Source organism: Haliotis rubra, unplaced genomic scaffold, assembly GCF_003918875.1.
Source record: "Haliotis rubra isolate DU_JTF1 unplaced genomic scaffold, ASM391887v1 Scf914, whole genome shotgun sequence".
NCBI lineage: Eukaryota > Metazoa > Mollusca > Gastropoda > Lepetellida > Haliotidae > Haliotis > Haliotis rubra.
Window position 1 is genome coordinate 225,028 of NW_025767651.1, and position 25,238 is coordinate 250,265.

A 25,238-nucleotide genomic window follows, 5' to 3' on the forward strand; every position below is an offset into this window, starting at 1 on the left:
TAAAGAAATCAAACCTTGTTAGGTAATCATCTTCTTACCACCTACCTCGTGTAGTAAACCTTGTCAGCATAGGGTAGATAACGCATATGGAAACTTCAACTTTATAGAAACTTGATAATGACAAACGAGTAGAGCTGTGGGGTATAAAATCCTGGGTTCTTCCATCTCAGGGACACTTACTTGAATAAACCCTTTAGCACACATAGCGCTAAAGGTCGTCCTAACGGACACAAAAAGAAAAGCTGTCTTATCTGTATGACTTTTAAAGGTCAAACAATGTTATCTCAACACGACCCATACACGTCCGTCAGTAATGCCTCTCATGGATTTCCCTGGTGTGTTCCAGAGCTAGTTTGTCTTCTGTTTATCCCGAATGTGTTCATGGAGGAGACGAAACGACTTTTGTTATAAAGAGCCGCTTGACCCTTATTGTCGTGTAAACATACTGACAAGAGCGGTTGTAAAATCACAGGTTTCAGGTAAGGGAGGATTCAGTGTTATCATTTTTCATTCGACACCAGTCGCCCCTTTCTGTAACCTCGCTATTCGGCTTGTCCCGGATTAACACGAGTTGGTCACGAATGGGTCATGAATGATCATTACTTGTCCTCGTCACCATTCGCCCCTTTCCGCGTTCTTCGGCTTTTCCCTGAATAACAGGAGTGAGTCACGAATGAGGAAAAAGATCTCAGGTCGAATAAGGTCATCATGACTTAGCCCGCTAATTAGATGTCCTCCCATCTATCTTTTGCAGTAACGAAAACTAGGATGTAATTTTAATGAGAGTGTTAGCTACCAAGAAGTGATGTTAACATGTAACACACATGAAATATGTAAAATCTGTTATTGCCACACACGTTCAAGCCGGCAGATTATCCTGTCGTTTCTGAGCGCCACTCAAACGAGTGTATTGAGAGTATATATGTATTTGTGTTTCTGTATCATCACCTGATGAAGGGGCAAGAAGTAGCCCGGAAACGTCGTGTTGTAAATAAAAAAGAATAAGAAGTTGTAAATCCATACCATACGATGTTGTATAACCTTATTTTAGATTTGGCGGTCAAAATTCTTTCTGGGTATTCCCGAGTGCTGAGTATAATTTAAGGGCTATAACTCCAGATGCTGTTCATGCTGCATTCACTATTATCATATCAACACTAATTGATTCCGATATATCTCCCAATTGTTTCAATCGTAAATTAAAAATGAATTTCTCATACTTTTTTAAAAGAGTTTATCTTGACATTTGTTACATGTTATGGTCTGTCGTAATTCAGCCATACAGCTGATGAAAAAGGAGTATTATATGATCTTATCGGTCAATAGTACTAGGGTCGGCTAAAATGATCAATAATCTGAAATATCCTCAATAGGAAAAACTATTATTAGGATTATCGATATGAAAATTGTGTTATCGACGCTATTTTGTTAGTAATCCATGCAAAAACATGTCACAAGTCACCAGTGAGACTATTTATTCTTTCGACATTTCTTGCAGTTTTGCTCAAAGTTACGCCAATTTATGGACAATTGATCGATATTTTGTAAAAGATTATCGATCTCCAAGATCTATGTCGATAGCACGCCCTAAATAGTGCAATGGAGTAGTGAAAGGAAAATAATCAGATTCATTTTTTTCTGTGAATAAACATAATTATTTTTAAAACGATGTAGATATCTAAATGAGTTGAAATGTATCATTTGTTTATGAAGCGAATTCCCCGAATAGTGTATTAAGATCAACTCACTCTTTCTCTGATGTAATGCTGACAAAGAATTTACTAAAAACATTTGTTTCACAGATTTGCAACAAGAAGTAGGAAGACATCAGATGGAGATTCTACAATGCACAGGTAGTAGACGCGACGATAGTCTGATACACAACACACTTACAGGGAGGGTTATATGACGCCATACTTACAGAGAGTATTATATGACGTCATACGTACAGATAGTGTTACGTCACACATACAATGAGTATTATTTGACATCATACTTACACAGAGCCAGATTTGACGGCATACTAGCTTACAGATACTATTATACAACGCCATACACACAAGGAGTATTATTTAACGTCATACTTACAGAGAGCATTATTCCACACCGATAGTATATATAACGCCATACATACAAGGAGTATTATAAGAGTCATACTTACAGAGAGCATTATTCCACACCGATAGTATATATAACGCAATACATACAAGGAGTATTATTAGAGTCATACTTACAGAGAACATACTGTGATATCACACATACAGATAATATTACGTGATGTCATTCTTACTGTGAGTATAACGTTATGTCATCAACATGGCTGTAATTGATTTATTATCATCACTTTGTTATTAATGGTAGAGAATAAATGGAGTTGTCTAATCTGTGAAAATATGTGAAAGAACACAAATCGATATTTCACTTGAGTGGAATAACATTTCGGTACCAATGCGATATAATTTTTTTTACCATGATGACACAATACTGTACGAGAGACATATCAATGCACCTTCTACCTGCAAATGTTAATGAGATTCTCCTGGATTCTGGAAGAGCGATACTTAGTAAGATCGAAGTGATGACCCTTTGACATGGACTTTGACATTTGACATGCCACTGAAAATACCCGATCTACACTCACTGTATATATTGAAAGCCATTATTAATTCCTTTTCATAAGAAAGGTGACACTTCTGTCCCCAACAACTACAGAGCAATAAGCCTCCTGAGTATCCTAAGCAAAGTCTTCACGTACATCCTGAATCAGCGATTAGTGTGCTTGGCTGATGTGTTGAGTAAAATTTCTGAGTGTCAATCAGGTTTTCGAAAAGGTTATTCAGTGGTTTTGTTCTGAATTCTATTATCGAGCGTTATCTTTCCCGCAAAGGTGGTAAAATCTATGTAGCTTTTGTTGATTTCTCGAAAGCTTTCGATTCTGTTCAAAGACATTTTCTTTGGAAGTTATTATATAAACACGGTCTGAGTCGTAAAATGGATAAAATGTTAGTGTCTATTTATAATAGTGTAAAATCTTGTGTTCGCACAAATAGTAGTTTATCTCGTGTATTTGATTGCCCAATGGGAGTCAGACAAGGGTGTATTCTCAGCCCCTTTTTGTTTCAGTTTTATATAAATGAATTAGGTAATGTAATTGAAAGTGAATGTTGGTTTGGTGTCCAGCTGCATCCAGATGTTACTCATATTTTTCTTCTTTTATTTGCGGATGACCTTATTTTGTTTGGGAACAGCGTGAGAAGTTTAAACTAAATATTCTTAATAGGTACTGTTCAGAATGGAAATTGTCAGTCAACATGCATAAAACTAAAATTGTAGTTTTTAAGAAAGGGGGTGGTTTATCTCGGTTTGAAAAATGGTTTTTATAATGGTAGTGTTGTTGAAGTTGTTTCAGGATATTGTTATCTCGGATTGTATTTTAATAATAGGTTACAGTGGTCGAAAGCGTTTGACAATATTTCTATTCAATCCAGAAAAATGCTGTCATTACTTCTTAGTAGTATACATTGTTTGAAACCACACTCGCCTCATCTGTACTTCAAATTATTCGATACAAAGATAACACCAATTCTCCTCTATGGGGCTGAAATTTGGGGGCTTAATTATATGGAAGAACTGGAAAAAGTTCATTTATATGCCTGCAAACGTTTTCTAAACGTTAAGTTATCAACGTCCAATAATGGAGTATTAGCCGAGTGTGGTAGATATCCTGTCCAACTATCTGCTGTTTTAAAATGTATCAAATATTGGTTAAATCTTATTAACATGCCTGGATGCCGTTTGCCTCGAAAATGTTACAATATGATGCGTATGTATGATGAGTAAGGCTATGAGAACTGGGTTACCAAGGTTAGAAATATCATATTTAAATTAGGTTTTGGTGATGTTTGGGTATCACACACTTACGGAGATAAAAACGTTTTGGTTAAAATGTTTTTTCAACGACTGAAAGATAATTTTCGGCAAGTTTGTCATAGTGATTTAACTGAGAGCCCCAAAATGTTTACGTATTGTAATTTTAAATTAACGATTTCTTGTGAAACATACTTAACTCATATTACTGTATCCAAATATAGATCTTGTTTATCGCGATTTAGGTTAAGTTCCCATAGTTTAGAAATTGAAAGAGGCCGTTACTATAACATTCCCCGGGAACAAAGAACATGCAAAATTTGTAACTTAAACGCAATTGAAAATGAATATCACTTCTTACTTATCTGTCCAGCCTACATTGAATTAAGACGTAAATATCTTTTGTCGCAATTCTATGTTTTCCCCAATATACTAAAATTCAATTCGTTGTTATCATCCAAAAATGAAGACATTTCCTTGAATACTGCTAAATATCTGTTTTATGCATTCGAAAAAAGGAAATCAATTTTGTCATATTAAGATTGTATATATTATACATGCTTTCATTGTTATCATTTTATTTCATGTCTGCACCGATGAGGTGTTTTTGTACTCATAGGCCCGTGGCCTCATAGTATCAGAAATAAAGATTTGATTTGAAAGCCATTTAAAATGCAATTTGACATTCATACTTTTTTTACTCACACTAATTTCAACATATATAAACCTAACTGGCAGATATGTTTTAAGTGAACATCTGTGAATAATTTTGTCTGAAAATGTCCAGTCAACAACAACATCAGTGACGCAACAAGGACATCACACAAAGGAGGGGTCACTTGCAGTCAATATCGTGTATGTCCACCGTGCGCTGCAAGACATGCTCGCAGTCTTTGGGGCACTGAAAGACACACATTTCTCAGGAACAGCTGTTGGATGGTCTGCAGCCTCTGATGGTGTGTGGTCTGATCATGACACCACCCCCCCCCTCCAAAATGATCATGTTCAAGGACACAGTTTGGCGCAAGTCTTTCTCCTTTACGTCGATAAATCTGTTGACGTCCATCTGCAAAGGAAAAGTTAAACCTGGATTCATCTGAAAAAATGACATCTGGCTATGTCCTGTTGCCAAGATTGGCCCCATTTGCTGCCCATCGCTGTCTGGCAAGTCTGTGGCGATGCAATAAGGTGGGACCACGGTACGGGTGACGACACCGGATGTTGAAGGCAGCAAGGCGTCCTTGCACCTTTTGGGCGCTGAAATGACATTGACTTGTCTCAATTGTCCTCCTTGCCTAATCATCAGCTGTTTGGAACCGATTTCGCAAGTGTGAAACTCGGATATTGGGGTTTTGTCGAGCTGTTATCACAGGTGGTGCACCAGGTCGCGAACGATAAGCAACACTTCCGGTAGGTCCGAAAACTTTGTCTGAGTCGACTTACAGTGGATTGATGCACATTAAAGTGCCTGGCAATCATCACATCTGAAGCACCTTGGCTGACCATACCGATAACCTGATTCCTCTCGTCTTGTGTCAAGTGTGGCATTTTCTCAAAGTGATTGAGTTCCACAATCCCTTGTGCTTTTACAGGGCCTGGGTGCAGGTAATGCATGTGCACAACGTGTTTCATGAATGTGGTTGTGTTTACGAGAAATGTCAAAGGTTCAGTTTTAAGTATCCAAGTTCATGTGAGAGGAATGCTCCGGGACTCGAACTCGAAATGGGCCAGAATAACAGTCTTTTATCCCTACATCCTCTGTATCGCAGGAAAAAATCTTCAATAGAACTTTTGTAAGTTTCAGGACAACAAATACCAATTGCGTTTTTAATGGCTTTCAGTATATATATATGACAGATGGGGTTTGCAAAACTAATGAGTCAGTCCTACCCAACAAGCCACGGGCTTAGCTTAAATCGAAAAATCCCATCGCTCATATACAAACTGTCCAATTGAAAAAAGTCTCAGATGCTGCATTGTATTTCACGTGGCTAAGGTTTCTATTCTGTTTCATTTCAGATCGACGTTTCCAAAATATATGTGGTATGTACTGTGTTACTCAAAATATTCAGATCCCAAACTGGCATTCACAAGATATGATCGACCGTCTCCGTGGTGTAGTGGTTAGAGCGTCCGCTCGGAGAATGGAAGGTCGCGGGTTCGATCCCCTGCGTCAGACCAAAAGACGTTAAATTAGGGAATTTGTTGGTTCCTGCCTGGTACTCGGCTGATCGGCTCGGAGTCAGTATAAGTGTCTGAGTGGGGTATTCATGCTAAACTGCGGCATGGTAACTCAGTGAGCTAGCACCATTAAACCAGCTTAAGTCTGGGCTAGTACAAGCAGCCACACATACACACACATGCACGTCGTCATATAAGTGAAATAACCTTAAATAAGTACGACGTTAAACCCCATTTCACCTCACCTCACAAGATATGATCAAGTGATGTCATGCCTGAAAAAATGACATCAGCATATAAACGTTTCTACGCACACTCAAGGAAAGTTCGTTTGCAAACCTTTGAACATTCAATTGAATTGTGTTTGAAAATGTGTTCTTAACTCCAAACACCAAATTAACCGTCATTTCTTTCATGAATGGCCCCACATGGGTACAACGAGTGAAGCCCATTTCTGGTGTCCCCCGCCGTGATATTGCTGGAATATTGCTAAAAGCAGCGTAAAACCAAACTCACTCAGTCAGTCAGTCTTTCAAGAATGGTAAAAACGAATCTACTTCTTTTTCAGATTCAACGAATGAACTTATGAGTTATGATGACACAGCATTCGTGTCCACCTATTACGAGAGGTCATCTTTAAGACTGTTGACAGACCACGGAAGAATATTCATCAAAGGGAGATCTGGTTCTGGCAAGTCAAGGCTTGGTCTTAGACTTCTGTCGAAACTATCTGAAGACAACAGCAGAGTACCTGTTTTACTGACATCAGCTGAGGAATGGAAACTGATACCCAAAAGAACTGGCCGTGATCGACGCAGGTACATTGTGATGTTAGATAACATATTTGGGTCCAGTTACTTAGTCCCTTCAAGAGTAGGTGAATGGGAAAAAACATTTAATATTATGTGGCCATCAATTGAATCACACCATATCCTTCTTGTCATCACATCGAGACCAGAAATAAGTGTCAAGTGTGAAGCTGAACTGAAGAAATATAATTTGATGAAGGACATACCGTTTGTCACGTTGGATGAGGGAGAATATGCACTTCAGCACAGTGAGAAAGGGAAAATGCTGCAGACTATCTGTCCAATCAAGAGTGGCTTCACAACGGAGGATATAGAAGTTATTACTGCATCAAGAGCAGCCCTGGGTTTTCCTCAGTGTTGCAAGTTCTTTGCAAACAGCAAACAAGCACAGGGTAAGGAGTGAGTTTCTTCCTTCGACCACATGAGTATGTCTTAGAGGAGATAAACAGACTACAAGAAAGTGACGGTTTGGGGTACCTAGTTCTTCTCCTGATCCTAATGCAAAACGGGTGCATAAAACACACACTTCTTAAGAAGAGGACGCCAGAGTTCAGCAACATAGTTGAAACTTTAAAAGATGTGTGTGCAGACATACCTGAGAATCCAAGTCTTGTTGGAATCCGAGAAAAGGCTGATTCACTCTGTGGTGTATACTTAGAGCGCACTCAAGATGGATATGAGTTTCAGCATCAGTCGATATCAGAGTGTGTGTTCGTCACATTGTCAAAGATCGATACCAACCTCTGCATCAAGACATGCCCTGTACAGTTGCTTTTGGAACTTGTTCAAATGAAAGGAAATTATCCTGATGTGACTGAGATGGTCATATTGCTGACTGAAGATTACTATCCCACATTTGCTGATCGAATTACAACATTATTGTTGGACCCAACTCTTTCAAAAGAAATCTTGAACCATGCTGCTTTTCATGATGACGACTTCATTCAGTATTTGATATCCAAATGGAGATCCGAAGATAAAATACAAGTTATCTGGCGGCTTTTATTTGAACCTGGAACACGTTTGTGTTTCATCAGTCAAGGTAACAATGTGCCACTGTTTGGATTTCAGAAGATAGTCCCATGTCTGATTTTTAAGAACATCAAAAGACTTGTGGATATTTTGATTGCTATGAATAGAGACACAGGTACAGACGTCCTTCAGGAGTGTTTGCCTGTTGCTGTTTATGTCGGTAGAAATGAGCTCGTCAAGAACCTACTTGATTATGGAGCGACACCAGATGAACATTGCTTCAGAGCTCTTTGTCCGGCAAGACAAATAGACGTCGATGTCACCGAGACTATTTTCAACGTTGTTGTGACAGAGCACAGAAGCTTCACATGGGATTCCATATCCAATCTAAGAGATCTGTTCTGGCTATCTGTAATGAATGGAAACGTACACATTGTACACCTACTGGTCAAAAGGTTAAAGGGTTACACAGACAGCTTGAGGATCTTCAGTTATGCCTTAGCAAGTCTTGTCAGGGAGCTTAGTACAGGCCATAGGTGTCCACTGTTTAAACCCTATGACATGAGGCATCTAAGTGAAATAGTCAGAATTCTCTTTGGCACAGGATGCAAGGTAGATTTTGACTATCTCACTTTGCAAGCAGCAACTCATGCTGATGCGACTATTTTGCGACTTGTTCTTGAGCAAGGTGTGCATGTGAAGGATATATATTCAAATAGTGAAGACATGTTCAGCACCGAGGAATATTATCCAACGCCTCTACAACAGGCAGCAGCTTATGGAGGAGGGGATTGTCTGGAAGAAATCCTCAGTTGCACACAAGCTGGACAGGTGAAGCCGGATATTAAACCGGAACAAAGAGTAATTAACAACGATGCGTTCTTATTGCACACTGCAGTTCAACATGGTAACATTGAGTGTGCGTCACTGCTTCTAAAGAAAGGCATTGAAGTCAATACACAGGATAGAAATGGAAATACACCGCTTCATATTGCTGTCAAACACAACCAGGTGAAAAGTGTTGACCTGCTACTTTCAAAGCATGCACCGGTTGACATGAAAAACAGCAATGGGTGTATACCGTTATTGTGTATGAAACTTACATCCCTTCCAGATCTGAACATTGTTACTAGACTCATAAAAGCAGGAAGCGACATTAATGAGGTTGATGCACAAAACAGGACACTTCTTTATAAAGCAACAGAGTATGGACATCTTTCTCTTGTAAAGTATCTGTGTAACAAGGGAGCCAACGTGAACATTGATACACAGGAGAACATTTCCCATATGGCCATCACAGAGGAACGAAAGTTGTGTAAGAGAGTTATTCTTGCTGCATGTAGAAATGCTGATATTGATGTTGTTAAGTTGCTCTGTGAACATGGTGCTGATGTTGACGTAGCTGACGACAATGGAGAAACAGTAATACACAAGTCTGCAGCATCCCCCATTGATACTGTTGAGAAACTTCAATATCTTCTGGACACTAAGCAGGTGCCTCTGAGTATAAAAGACCATTTTGAAAGGACTGTCTTATTTCCAGCTGTCACGTCAGCTTTACAAACTGGGTATTTGGAGGTTCTGCACTTTCTGTCGTCCAGAAAAATAGACTTCAAACAAATAGATAAATTTGGGGACAGTTTACTGTTATATCCCTTTGGCCCAAACCGATTTGACAATGCAATATCTCCCTCAGATGGCTTTATTAAGCTAATGCTAGACCATGGTATTGATCCAAACATAAAGAACCTGCAGGGCAGTACAGTGCTTCACTACGCTGCAATCAAGGGGGACAAGAACAAACTGACAATACTTCTAGAAGGAGGCGCTGATCCACGTGTTCCAGATGAAAAAGGTCGGACTGTGCTCCACCAAGCTGTAAAGAAACAACAGTTTCACAATGTGAGGCTGTTCTTAGAAAAAGGTGCCAATCCAGATGTTCAGGACAAAAACGGTAAAACAGCCCTCCACTTTGCAGGAAAACTTAAAGATTCTGAGACTGTTAAGCTTCTACTTGAAAAAGGAGCAGATCCTACTGTTGCAGATAAATATGGCAGAGATGCCCTTCATTATGCTGTGAAAAGTCAGGACTGTGTCATTATGAACTTACTCCTGCAAAATAGAGCCAGTCCTTGTGTACAGGATACGTTTGGTGCCACTGTACTTCACATTGCTGCAAAATGTCTTGACAGAGAGAATGTCATGCTTCTGTTGGAACATGGAGCAAATCCACACACTCGGGATCGACGCTGCCAGACTACACTTCACTTTGCTGCCCGTAATGCAAATAATGAAGTTCTCAGATTGTTCCTGGAGAGAGGTGTTGATTCCTCTGTACAGGATGACAGAGGCATGACAGCTCTTCATTGGGCAGTATTGTATTGCAACACTGAGAATGTTGAGCTACTTCTGGAAAGATGTCAAGAATGGGACGTACAAGACGAAGATGGAAAGACCCCTCTTCACCATGCAGCAGAAACAGAATACTCAAATATTGTTAAGCTTCTCTTAGATAAGAACTTCGACCCGTGTGTACAAAACCACAATGGTGAAACAGCCCTTCACTATGCAGCAAGGTATGGATACAATGAGAATGTTCGGTTACTTGTGAACAAAGGTGCTGATGTGTCTCTCAGGGACAAAGAAGGCATGACGGTCCTTCACTACGTAGAAGCTATCAATAAAGACAGCGTGAAGCAACTGCTCGTGCATGGTGCTGATTTCAATGCAAAGAATCATTCAGGGAGAACTCCTCTTCACCTTGCAACAATGGGAAAGTGCGATAATAGTGTGAAACTGTTTTTGGACAATGGTGCTGATCCTTGTGCAAAGGATGATGGGGGCCAAACGCCACTTCACTTGGCAGCAATTCACAAACTAGAGAGTATTGATTTATTGTTGGAGAAGGGTGCAGATCCGGGTATGCAGGACAAAGAAGGCAAAACGGCTCTTCACTATGCAGCAGAGCATGATAATTGGGAGTGTGCTAATCTGCTGTTGGAAAGCGGAGGTGATCCCTGTATACAGGACCAACAAGGCAAAACAGCCCTGCATGCTGCAGTTGAAGCCGAGTATCTCTTTAACGTCTTCAGGTACATTGCCGGATCTTATAAGTATGTATCCGAAAGAACCAAGAAGAAGACGAAGAGTGTTGCTAAGCTCCTCGTTGAGAAAGGATGCAGTCATTCTGTGACGGACAATCAAGGTAAAACTGCACTTCATTATGCAGCTGAGAGCAATAGCGGTGATAGCCTGCAACTTCTCTTGGACGACAATGCTACCCCATTCATTAAAGACAAGCAAGACAAAACACCCCTCCACTATGCAGCAGCAAAAGGAACAAGTGACAATGTTAAACGGCTCTTGGAGAAAGGTGCAGACCCATATGTCAAAGATCAACAAGGGAAAACTCCACTTCACTATGCAGCAGAAACAAAACACGGAGACAATATTCAGGTATTACTAGACAGTGGCGTGGATGCAAGTCAGCAGGACAATGAAGGAAGAACTCCGCTGCACTTTGCAGCAACGGGTGACTCCAGCTTGTATGTACGTCTGCTTCTGAACAAAGGCTTTGTGACAACCCTGCGCGACCAACTTGGGAAAACTGCTCTTCACTATGCAGCTGAGGGTTGTTGCAGTGATAATGTCAGACTTCTACTACATAATGGTGCTGATCCCTTTGTAACGGACCAGCAAGGGATGACAGCCCTTGACTATGCAACTCGTGGTGGGAACACAACTAGCGTTACACTTTTGCAGGGACGTGTTGCTCAGAAGCAGTCACTGTGATTGTGTACAGAAGATAGTGTTGTTCTTGGTCATTGATTTATCAACACGATAGGTATGATGAACTTTGAGGATTTAAGGAGAAAGAGAATAGTTATGGGGCTGATTAACATTGCCTCTAGTTTGTTTTAACAGTTATTGTCGATTTCAGATAGTCATGAAGCTGGCTCTCCCTGTGTAATGTTTCTACACTGTATATAATCACGACATGAGATTATGTGTTATGGGCTTATGGAATTGGTACCATGTGAAGCTAACTAGTACAATTGATCAAATATTGATTTGCCATATATTTGGTTCACTATGCATTGTGGCTCAAGTATACATGACTAGTTACTAACAGTTTGTCATGAACTCTTGTGGTTGGTTCACTTTGAGGAGTGTGTGTGTATATTTCAGGGACCACTGGCTCTTTATAAAGATACATCATAGATTACAGATATACATCTACTATGGTTGTTATGAACTGTTCTGATTTGTTTACAGTCTATAGTGGCCCAAGTATATATGACTAAATATTGTCAGGTTGTTATGAACTGTTCTGATTTGTTTACTATATATAGTGGCCCAAGTATATATGACTAAATATTGTCAGGTTGTTATGAACTGTTCTGATTTGTTTACTATGTATAGCGCCCCAAGTATATATGACTAAATTATTGTTAATTTGTTGTCATGAACTGTTCTGATTTGTTTACTATATATAGTGGCCCCAAGTATATATGACTAAATATTGTCAAGTTGTTTTGAACTGTTCTGATTTGTTTACTGTCTATAGTGGCCCAAGTATATATGACTTATTATTGTCAGGTTGTGTGTGAAGGTAGTAGCTTAGCTTGACCAACCAATTGCTGGACGGTCCCTGTGATGGTCCACACTACCTCACAGACTCACGTTATCCCATTGCAACTCATTGGCAGAAGGGTGAGCATCGAGTGATGGTAACTTGTTTGAGATAACCATATATGTAGATCCTCAGAAATACAACAATATATGTAGACAACAACAATATATGTAGACAACAATATATGTAGACAACAATATATGTAGATCGTCAATGCAAAATAATACTTAGTTTTGACTATCCCTCAGAAATACATTTCGTTTGGTGTAAAGGGAAATGATATTTGTGAAAATTATGTGATGACACCGGGTGTTCCAAAAAATGGTAAGCAAGTTCTAACCTACCGGTAGCACCAACCATTCACAAGAAAGGCTTAAAATTGCAAACTCCTGCATAGGCGGATCCAGAGGATTCACTTTTCTTCAACGTTTGTTCAATGACCATTGAAACTCGGGCGAAAATGAAGTGCTGCATCCGCCTCTGCCCTGCTATGCGTCGGTGAAACAAACCAGACAGTGAAGTGGCGGATAAACCGGATAGAATCTTACATAACTTTGAATTCCGACTGCCAGGTAGAGGTACAGAGATTCCGTTTAAAAACAAGTGGGAAATAGACAAATGTGAATCACTGGACTTAATGGGGAAAATGTAGGGTTTTGCGGAAGGGATATTGAGAGATAGGATGGGTGTTGGGCGCATTTTATTCCGGTACCAGTAGTATATAACATATACAGTCGTCACATATTTAGTGTGATGCTTGTGTATAAAACTCTTTTCACCACATAATATATTCAGACCTTTGATAATCTCGAAGAACATTGTAGGTTGTTTTGCACAATGTTGTGTATCCCTTTGCTTGATGACGGTGTTACCATCTACACTGATACGTCACATCTATTGCAATAAAGATGTTTTATCCATAAAAATTGTTTCTCTTGAACATTATTGCGTTGTTGTGTGAGGCTTCACAGTGAAGCCTCTGTGAGATTAACGAGATTGAGATTAACGAGATTGAGATTAACGAGATTAGGACTCAGGACTGCACGTTAGTTAGTTCAGCTGGAACTTCCTCTTCTCTAAATCAACCACACTGAGGATCAATGAAAATGTCTGCTAGCAAGTAAACAAAGGGGGATAACTCTTCACAAACTAATGAAAAAGGATTAACGGAGTTGTCTCTCTTGAATAAAACCAAGCACTTGATAACTGGTCACGGTTGCTTATACTAGAAATCCAATTAAACATATTCCTAAAATTCTCACTAATTTCTGGTCATACTATAATTTCAGCTGGTAGACTTCACTCTGCGGGACAACAGACAAGCTACAACGTCTTTGTGTTTTATAAACTTTGGGTACTTGAACTGTTCTGTGTAAAGATCGGGGTTTAGCTTCATGTAGATCTTCTTCACTTCCTCTAACGTCCCAGGCCTCACTTGAACGACAACAGCAGGGGCATAGCTTCCACTGGAACGGAAACGTTTGTACCTATCCTGGGTTTCTTGAAGACTCTCGTCGATCTGGAAACAAGAACAATGTCACTGGCTAGGAAATAAAGGTCTTAAAGCTACAGTAACTGACGTTAGAGTTGACAAATAGATCAACAGCGACATATGCGTCAGTGTGGTAGATAATTTAAACCTACAGCGACATAAGTGTCAGTGTGGTAGAAAATTTAAACCTACAGCGACATACGTGTCAGTGTGGTAAAAAATGTAGATCAGCAGTGAAAATAATTGTCGTTTTAGACGAATAAACACACAGTGTGACAGGTGTATAGACGCTTGATGCAAATGTACAGATAGGGGTCGCAGGTGTAAAGACACAACTTGCATATTACAGGCACATGTTTCAGGTGTACAGACACAGCTTCCAGGTATGTACATACAGCTTCCAGATGTGTCAGCGCAAGTTGCAAGCATATAGACATGGGTATCTAGACGCAGGTAGCATGTGTATAGACACGGGTTGTAGGTGTCTAGACACAAGTTGCAGGTGTATAAACATGGGATGTATGCGTATGTACGCAGGTTCCAGGCGTAAAGACAGGAGATAGGTGTCTAGGCAAACACCTTGGCTCACTCCTAAACACCTTACCTCACCACAGAGCAGCTAGCTGGTAAGAACTCACAACATTGCTCGTTCAGTGAGTGAGTGAGTGAGTGAGTTGAGTTTTACGCCGCACTCAGCAATATTCCAGCTATATGGTGGCGGTCTGTAAATAATCGGATCTGGACCAGACAATTCAGACATCAGCAGCATGAACATCGATCTACGCAGTTGGGAACCGATGACATGTATCAACCCAGTTAGCGAGTCTGACCATCCGATCCCGTTAGTCGCCTCTTACGACAACATTGGTGGTTGAGCACATGTGACCTTCAAATACAATATTCATGCATAACCACGAGAACATTACGAAACATCGTGTAGATACGTGCATCCCACAAAATGCAACCTTTACGACGTTTTCCGAACGCTTGGTCATCAGTTGTTCACACACTAAAATAGTCGTATGTACAGGAGATATTATTCATCTTTTAGATCTTCTGATGGCCATGTTTTGGCATTGCTCAGAGTTTGCGTATAAATGATTAGTTGAAGACATGTATTATCTTGGATATGTTAAAAACTATATCCTGTATATCCTTAAAATCCTGTAATTGTTTAGAAACAAAGTTAATGTACTCTCTGTAACTTTGTTCACATACCACACTCTTTTCTCGATCAGTCAAAGCTCCATCACCGAGCAGTTCTATGAAGACATACACGTGCGCTGTCGTCGATATTTCACCTGCAAGTGGTATGGATATCAATTACCTGCGACATTGAATCCGTTATGAACACTCTTGCGTCAGTTGCACTCCCTGTCTTAGAAAGAGTCCCTCTTCCTGCCTTCCTCCTCCTGTCTAAACACTCCTGTCACTCCCAAACACTTTGTCTCACTACTAAACACGCTTCACTCCCAAACACACTGTCTCACTACTAAACACGTTTCACTGGCAAACACCTTGCCTGACCACCTAACACGCTTCACTCCCAAACATACTGTCTCACTACTAAACACGTTTCACTGGCAAACACATTGTCTCACTACTAAACACACTTCACTCCCAAGCACATTGTCTCACTACTAAACACACTTCACTCCCAAGCACATTGTCTCACTACTAAACACACTTCACTCCCAAGCACATTGTCTCACTACTAAACACGTTTCACTGGCAAACACATTGTCTCACTACTAAACACACTTCACTCCCAAGCACATTGTCTCACTACTAAACACACTTCACTCCCAAGCACATTGTCTCACTACTAAACACGCTTCACTAGCAAACGCAGTGTCTCACTACTAAACACCTTGCCTGACCACCTAACACACTTCACTCCCAAACACATTGCCTAACCACTAAACACACTTCACTACCAAACACAGCTTTGAATTTCTATCAAAGAAATGCCTTAATGTTAAAATTTGCCATTTCCAAAAGGGTCCTTAACTCCAGCGAGGTTTAGTAACAATTCATTACCACAATTTGCTTCCCGTTTTACCCTGTGTTTCCACTTACCTGTCAGTTCCTCAACGATGAAGTTGCCGACAGCCATGTAGTTAAACATCGTTCCTGACGTCCACGTTCTGGAAGCTTTCAAAACAGCTTCAGTGAACAGGAACTCTGGGTATTTGTCGTACCCGTCTCCTGTCCTGTAGGATGCAACAGTGAGGTCATTACGGGTTAAACCAAACACCTCGCACACACACACACACGGGCGCGCGCACACACACACACACATGCAGAGAGAGAGACGCACACAGAGACACACACACACACACACACACACATCGACAAAAGATTGTCAGAGCTTTGAATTTCTATCAATTCGTACTGATAGATTTGCTGTCAAATAAAATACAATCTGGAACATCATCGGCCGCAAACAAAGTAATTCGTGATTCATTAATCTGCAATATCTGCACAATTCCACTGAGAAAGCACCTGTTCTGACTGACGAGGTTTCGCTGTTCACAGCAGCATCTGTTCAATGACAAGCATGTGAAGACATAACCACAACATCCACAACATCATCGCCCGTTGTACTCACCGTTGCAGTAGGACGTAGCTTGGGGTCTGGCCTGTGAAGCTGGTAACACGGATGATATCTCCTGTACGATACCTGTACAGACCTGACCAGTTGGTGATGACCATCTCATAACGCTGCCCAATGTCCACCTGGAGGAAACAGTTGCGAAGGACTAGTCAGTCTCATAACCATACTAGCCGCTCTAGGATACTTCTTACAGTACCTCATATGCAGAAGAACAGAACAGAAACACTGAGCCATGTGTCGCAGGAACTCCTCTGCCGTATCGTAAATCCACAAAACTTGCAGATTCGAAACCAGTGACATAATATAATATATGTGTGCCAAGTCTTTCAAAAGAAACAAAAACAAAATGTATCTACCTCATGAGCCAGCAACGTCTGTGGATTATCTTGATCAACGTCTACTTCAGGGATGAATTCGTAAAGCACCTGATCAGGGAGGATGGTGTACTCCGTCTTCATCTGGTCTATAATGTTCATGTTGATGCCATACACCCCCTCGGATGCCACGTGTGTGCTGGAGGTTATTGGGATGTCCACTATGTACTTCCGTCTCAGAATATTCACCTGAAAGTCAAGATGCTATCAATGTAAAAGACTGAATGATGTTTAAATGCCTGTTCTACTGAGAGAGTAACCTCTTCAGTATATGAGGCCAGGTAATATGCATCGTGTCTTGGTGTAATACTGGTGCTCTATTCCATGTGTCATTAATCATATAGAGGTTATGAAATGTATTCCTGTTTGATACCGTCTTTATTGTCATAAAAGCTGATTCAGGACAGTCATTGTTCAAATATTTCCAAAGACCAAAACGTATGTAGCTAAGACATGTGAGACTTGATTAGAATTATTTATAGGACACTAATCTTTATTCTTAATTCTTATTCACCCCAGCATTGTACATTGACTTGCCAGCGAACCCTTACCACTCTGTCATTTTCATTAATTACTGTGCATGACATTTATATCCTTAATTAGTAATCTCCTTATGTCTGCCATCACATCAATTAGTCCAAGGCAATGCTATTGTTTCTCTACATGTCCATTGTTAGCTCTTCGTCTGTCCATTGTTGTCTATTACTGTATATATGTTTATATCTGCACTGTCACCAGTCCAGTCCTCCTCAGAGGGTACGTAAGTCCCAAAACGTTCAAAGTAAAATGTAAATTTACCATATTTTAAACGTAGTATCTTTGTTCTTTTAACTGCCGGCTACATTTTCCTACAATCGCCAGCGGCTGAAGGGATGGTGTAAATCCAGCTAGGGTCCATGCAGGTAGCAAAAGTAATGTAAGTCCTCATGGTTCCTAGTATGGGGATCTAGCTTCAGTTGTTGGCGATCTATAGCCTGTGTTTTATACTGTATTGTCCTCTTTGATTGAAATGTTTTAGCTTTGCTCGCTAGTTTTATTCATATCTGTGATTCTCTAGTATTTTAGGTTTTAATCTTCAAAACGTTTTCTCTTTATATTGTATAAATTGTTTTCGTCACGATATGGCTGAGATATTGCCGATGTGACGTTAAATATTAACTCACTCACTCACTGTCACCAGTCCGGTATTCCGACTGTCTGTGTAGGGACGACCGCGAGCAGGATAATGCCGCCCGTAGGAAACGCCCTAAGGTTGAGCTGGAACTCCGCAGACCTCATTAATGTCTGAGCCGGCAACCTAGCTCATAGATGTCTTGTAAATGTGTTTGTCATGTTCTGTATAACCAGCTAAAGAAGTTGGATCTCAACGTATTCATTGGTCTTCGTCCACGTATTATTCGTCTTAATTCTGAATTTGTTCCCTGTCGACAACATGTATGCGTTGACGTTATCGTTCTCTAGTTATATACGTTTTGAAATACAATCTGGACGAGTTATTAGATGTATAGAGATTGCGAATTCTAGACATGTGCTTCCGTTAGATAGTGTTTCTATTTCTTACAAATTTCCTCGAAATACAATCTGAACGAGTGTAGTCATAAATATTTTAACTCGGTTAAACGTGGCACATTATTGAAATTAAAGGGTGGTATGCAAATACGTAGCATGAATACAACCTCCGTAGCTGATTCCAGAGACTGTTTTCTCAACAGCCTGGCAATAGATATTGTGTTCACACGTGACACTTTTGGTAAATTTATATAGTTACAACATTTAAAGCTTGTGAGTTTCTCACCGCTGGAATGTAGGCTCCCGATGCCGCTGTGTGTAACACTGATAAACATGGCCAGATTCGTGGTCCAATATTGTGGCAGCCTTCCTTGAAGATACATCTCAGTTCACCAGCTCTCTCTGCATCAGCAGTCAGATGCTTCTGAAGCTTGAGTCTCACATCGTCCTGCAGACCAGGACACTTGCAGATATTTCCACGTTCTATATCATCACACATGGCTTCCCACCGTGTCTCGATGACCCTGAAGAAGTTCAAGGCTGTAGGTGCTGTGAGGCAGCTTAGCAAGGTGACGTCTTTACACGTCAGACCGAACAATGCATGGACATACAAGGATGCCTGTTCCTGTCTTATTTCATATGCAGCATCAGGCGATGGTCTAAAGGGACAGACGAAGGCCCCAGCTCCACTCGCAGGACCTTGTCTGACCCCAGCCGGAGATAGCGTGAGAGTTGGCGCTGTCCTCACATCTAGCCAGAATTTGAGCTTGCCTATGTTGGGTATTTTAAACAACTGTCTCTTTTTGTGGACGCTATGAATGATCATCCTCTGAAAATCGAACGCCATTTGTCTGGGGTAGAGCTTACTTTTCCCTGAAGAAGTCCCGGAAGTTAAAGTGAAATAGTCTGGTTGTCCTGGAAACATGACATCAGACTCTCCTTGTATGATACGCTGGATGTACTTGTCATAGTTCTCATGTGAGGTGAGACGCTGTTGAGACCGAAATTCTTCGAGACATGTAACAGAATCAAAGGCGTTATCGAGTCCATATGCGGTTCCTGAACCCCACTTGAGAATGTTTCGAAGAACGGTTCTTTGTTGATTTATTACATCTCTAAGGGCAGGAAGGTAGCTGGGTGTCAAGTATGATCTGATATAAAATTTCTTTATCCATATATATTGCTTCAAAAGCGATGTCCATGTATGATGACGACTTGGGTCCAATCTTATGACGTCCATGAAGACAACACTTAATAGAAGAAGTAAAACTCCAAGTCCGGGACCTGTAACAAATTACCGCTCAAGTGAATATACTCAAAGTGTTGTAAGCATACACTTTTGCTGCCCATATCATACTTATCAATATGACAATGCTACCTATACAACTGTGCTATTTGGATAATAGTGTTAATGCTTGGGGTTGACATAAACAGATGCACAACTTCCCTGATTATCTCTTTGCGAAAAAGCAATCAATCGGGGGGAAAACGCCAGTGAATACAAGCTGCCTGAAGATATACACAGTTATCTTGCCTCACACATAAATGTCGTTTTCTGATTGGCTGAGCGTTCTTCTATTATTTTCAATGTACCCCGCTTGCAAGCGAGTAACATTTTCTATGTACCCCGCTGGGAATACCGAATCCATTGGATACTTCGTAGTAGTAATTCTTTATCTCGAATAACATTGAATCACATATGATCAGATACCATATAATAGATCTCTGGTATGATGTACGGAAATTACCGATGTTTTGCGAATGCAAATTGATGGAAGGGAGATAACTCTAATTTTTAAATATTTTTTTGTCTTGTCGTCTGCTACTCCATACTATGATCCGATACCCGTGCTTCAAACAGTTCAAAATTATCATTGAGTTGTTCGGTTGTTCAGGGAACATACACAAACATCGAGGGTACATCAGCCCATGTCCCCCTCGAGACCAGTGAACAACTTATATAGTAGTAATCAGTCATTCAGTTCCTGTCAGCCAAGGTGGCAATGTTTACTGTTGTATTATTTGGCAATGCTTGTAGACATGTATATCTGGGTGTTGTAGTTGATGGTCTCCGTATTTAGAGTGGGAGACAATACTGGTGTTAAAATTTCTGGTTCCAGTGTAGTCTGACCAAGAGAGTTAGGAAAAGCTCAGGAAGCTTTTGTTTATATACACAAAGAACTTAGTTAAGCATATGACATATCTCACGATTGAATGAGCCCCAAGCTTAACCCTGTGGACCATATCTGGAACGTGATTGTGCAACAAAGGGATCCTCCTGTATAGAACCTGGCCCAATTGGAAGTTGCTTTACATGAGGCTGACAGGCGTATAAGGAGGAGAGTGCTGCTGTCATATAGTCACATGGAGGTTACAGTCGGTATTGACCTTGAATCGTGTACATTCACCAATAAACTCAACATTAAATATCCAAGGGCCATACTTGTACAGACATGATTTTGTATGAAAATCAGTTGGTTTTTTCAAGTGAGCAATTATCATTATAAAGTCAAAGGATCATACGGGTCAGAAAAACTCCATCTTGGTTACCACCAGAAGTTTTATGTACGTGTTGAAAACCTATCGTTGCAAATATAGAGGGGGTGCTTAATTAAGTTCTTTGTGTATATATAAAGTATTGTGTTCTTGTCTCACGTATCTCACATTACAAGAAGATCAGCAGTTGTGTGATCACTTTTCATCCTGGATACTCAGCCCAGGCCGATATTGGAAGCTTGTCCGCTTTGGCAGCGAGGTGCTTGTTACTTAATGTCTTATGCTATAATCACTTCTTTATGTAAAATTGCCTTTAATTTGAACTTGTATCCCCTATTTTGCACTGACATTGTAATTCTTTTGCAATGATTTGTATAACGACAATGTTAATTTTGGAATATTTTTGTTAATTATATCATGTTTCTTTGTTATTTCTTTAATTTTTTACGGACTGATTTCCTTTTGACTTATGGTGTCAAATAACAGTTCATAAAGCATTTTCGGTACCTATTTTAGAACAGAACTATGTTGTTGCATGTGCTGACATATGAATAATGACTTCAAAGTCATATTCCACAGTCTCATGATGAAGATAGTTTTCCAAATTCCTTGGCTTCCTCTGTTATAATCTCGTCACGCAAAGCAGGGAACCAAACAAATCCAAACAACTTTTGGGGAATATTTTGGGAAAGGTTTTCAACGTAATCCTTTATAATACAATTTCACTTTGGGCAAGTATACTGGCCACATAAAGAAACTGTGCACACAGAAAATATAAATATAGGCACACAGCGTATTTATACATAAATACATTTGTGAACATAGCAAGTATTGGAGACAATCAAACGCTTATGCACGTGCCAGGCGACGTGACGTCATTGACGGTGGCCTAAGGCCTTGCAATGTGTTACTGCACGTGCAGCCCGTACCGTACAGATGCACACAACATGTGAAACTCTGAAATTGCTGTCACTGTCGAAAGCTTGATCTTTGGTCATTCAAACGTTCACAAATTCACATGAGAAGTCACATCCACATCATGCCAAGATTAGCATCTGCTCAACGTCATGAAGTCATTGGAATGGTTCGAGCAGGCATGAACCAACAACAGGTGGCAGCACATTTCCAATGCCATCGTAACACGATATCTGCATGGGTCAGGCGTTATCGAAACAGTAATGACGTCGCCGACCACCCACGTTCTGGGCGTTCCCGACGTAACGACGCCAAGACAGGACAGATGGATTCGGGTGACTCATCTCAGATACAGGTTCCAGACAGCAGTGACCACGTTCCAGATCATTCCCAAGTCATCCAATGCTCATTTGTTAGCCTCTATGCGTCTTCGATGCACTGCTGTGCTCCCGGTGGTCATACCCGTTATTGACTTTGTGACTTCGTCGTGTGACCCCGTACTCGGTTTGAACTTCTGACGTCATCGTTACGGATATTGTTCATGTTCTTTTGACATTTTCTTGTGGTCAGATACTTCAACTTATAACGTGTCTACATCATTTCGTCTTTGCTGTGTTGTATTCTAATTATGAAGGCATTTTCTGTGTGCACAGTTTCTTTATGCAACAAATTACCCAGTCTGGTTTCCGAAAGAATTTGTCAACTATTGACCACATCTTTACATTATACGTTGGTTAAAAAACGGCTATCATTGCAAAACAACCCATAAATTATATGTAACATTTGTAGATTTAAAAAAACGCATGGATTCTGTTGATCTTTTTTAATTGTGGCAATGTATCACAAAAGTTGGCCTGAGGGGTAAAATGCAGTCCATCTTGAAGTCTTTGTAGGCAAATGCTAAATCATGTATTCGTTGTGGATATGATGTAACACAATATCTTGATTGTCCGAATGGGCTGCGTCAGGGATATATGCTTAGTCCTATACTGTTTTCCGTTTTCATCAAAGAATTGTATTTTGAAATTCTTAATTGTAGCAAACATGGTATTTCTACAAACGTTTGGAAAGTTAAGTGACTTAGTTGTCAGATACAAACTGGGTTTGTCAGAATTAATGATCAATGAATCTAGAAAAATAGGAGATGATTAAAATAAAATGATTTGTATGTTATATGAAAGTGGTATAGCGGATTCAAACCACTTTGTCTTTACATGTCGCACTCTTAATAACCTGATAATTTTGTATATACCCAAAAATACTTAAGTACACCTCCAGAAATTCCATTAACTTATTTTATGACCTCAAATGATATTTTACACCTGCCACTCTACTTAAAACATGCAACAATCATAAGAAAAACGTAAAGCAAAATATTGTATATCCAAACTGAGGCAATACTTAGATTAAAATTTGTTTACTTTGTATGTGGACGGAAGCCTAAAACACAATAAACCTCTTCTTCTGAAAACATTTCATTCACGGCAGTAAAAGTTTTACACTGATTCTGTTTGTTGAGTTTTTGCGTGTGTCACAATAACCTTTCCCAGTGGGCATATTTTGTTAATTTAAAACCAGTATATCCAGTAATTTCTGAAAAGGGACTCTTTTCACTATCCTTCAAAGTTAACTTGCTACTGGGCACAATGACGGGCTCGAAGGTCAGCTATTAAAATTCATAAGAATATGATAATTAAAAACATTTACCTGCACCACTGTGGACTCTGGACACAGGTTGGACCGTGCCCAGCATCAAACTCAGTCCACCCAGGGACAAAGCTACAGTACCAGCACACAAAACACTTGGCGAAAACGATGGGAACATTTTCAAATCCTGTTGTGGGGAGCCAGTCACTTCTATGTGTCTTGAGAGACAACTAAGATGCAGTCCGTTGATTTACGAGTGACATGTACAAAATGTAATTGTTTTATGATACGTTACGTGGAGTATAATATATACATCCGTGCATAAAATAAGCACCACTCTGTATTTTTACCAATTAATTTTGTCTGAAAGGAAATTCTTAACTCTTTCCGAAAAATAACCTTTATAATTTGATAGAGCAAGCATTTAACATTTCAAAAACGAAAACATCATTGGAGTTACCATGTACTTTAATTAGGATAATTGCCTGTATTTAAAACAGGTTTTTTTCTGTCCTAAAACAAAATACCTTATTTTGAAAAGTGAAAGTGATAATTGATTGTAATGTGGCCTATAAATTCGTTATTTATTGTGAATGAATGAAAGTTTGTAAACTAAAATTTAGGAAAAGTTACAGTCAAACTAAAAAAAGGAAAATTTTAAAATGCAGTAAAAGTTGCTTTACAAACAAAACAGATAGATTTTAATTAGTAATTATCAGCATCTGGCAAGGAGAAGTGTTTATTCATTACAATAAACTCAAAATCATAACAGATTTATTCCAAAATCTTATTAATGTGGCCTTTTTCAGTTTTTGTCAATTAACAATCTGAATTGTTTGAAAAAGGTATGAATCTTTGACAGTCGGGTTCTTCTTGATTATGCATCATGAAAGCTTACTTGATGTGTAAATGTCATCTTGGTTTATAACAGAATTATTATTTTTGGTCAAAACTTAATTTAATTGTGCAGTTTCAGCAGGATACTTTGGATAAAAATTCAGTCCCATCACAAAATAGGGCGGTGCTTAATTAATGCACGGGTATACATATATATATATATATAGAGAGAGAGAGAGAGAGAGAGAGAGAGAGAGAGAGAGAGAGAGAGAGAGAGAGAGAGAGAGAGAGAGAGAGAGAGAGAGAGAGAGCTGAGGCATTCTCGAGTGAAATTATGATAAAAACACTCCCTTCAGGATACAATTAATTTGGATGAAATAACTCCCCCGGAAAAAGTGCAAACTATACAATATTTCTATTTCCAAATAATATAATTGCCTTAAAGGGGTGCTCAAAATCAACATTCTTTAGAAACATCTGAAATATAACTCACCTAAAAATTTATATTTACATAAATATCTGGTTCTGTATAGTGATATTCATTATGAAGGTAACACCGCAGTTTTCCTATAGGGTAAACAAAGGTAATTATGCATGCACAAGAAGTAAGTCGTACATATTTGAATGGAGGTATGTTAGATTTATCTTGAAAAATCTTCCGTGTTACTATACATAATGGCATATATGGCTATATGGCTGCAATATTGCCGAAGCAATAAAAGATTAAATCAATCAATCACTCAATCAATCATTTCGTCCTTGTGCTAGTCTGTACGCCATGGTTGTTTGTCCTAAGAGGCGACTAACGGGATCGGGTGGCCCGGCTCGCTGACACATGTCATCGTATCCCGATGGCGTAGGTCGATGCTCATAGTGTTGATCACTTGAT

General features: G+C 39.7%; 2 protein-coding genes and 1 long non-coding RNA gene across 3 annotated transcripts; 2 read left to right on the forward strand and 1 right to left on the reverse strand.

Moving 5' to 3' along the window:
- The first annotated feature begins 1,829 nt into the window (after positions 1 to 1,829).
- LOC124264225 lies at positions 1,830 to 6,895 on the forward strand. The gene is made up of 3 exons (XR_006895078.1): positions 1,830 to 1,853; positions 5,887 to 5,910; positions 6,617 to 6,895. It is a non-coding gene; the product is annotated as an uncharacterized LOC124264225 (long non-coding RNA).
- Positions 6,896 to 7,872: 977 nt separating this feature from the next.
- Positions 7,873 to 11,621, forward strand: LOC124264221 (serine/threonine-protein phosphatase 6 regulatory ankyrin repeat subunit B-like). Its single transcript, XM_046698960.1, has one exon. It carries the CDS (start codon positions 7,989 to 7,991, stop codon positions 11,619 to 11,621), a length of 3,633 nt encoding a protein of 1,210 aa, XP_046554916.1. The 5' UTR covers positions 7,873 to 7,988.
- A 2,126-nt stretch (positions 11,622 to 13,747) lies between these two features.
- LOC124264222 (probable indole-3-acetic acid-amido synthetase GH3.9) lies at positions 13,748 to 19,301 on the reverse strand. Its single transcript, XM_046698961.1, has 6 exons — positions 18,741 to 19,301; positions 16,928 to 17,134; positions 16,566 to 16,693; positions 16,034 to 16,167; positions 15,173 to 15,255; positions 13,748 to 13,981 (listed from the first exon to the last, which is right to left on the reverse strand). The coding sequence occupies exons 1-6, from the start codon at positions 19,299 to 19,301 to the stop codon at positions 13,748 to 13,750; spliced, it is 1,347 nt and encodes a 448-aa protein (XP_046554917.1).
- Positions 19,302 to 25,238: the final 5,937 nt, after the last annotated feature.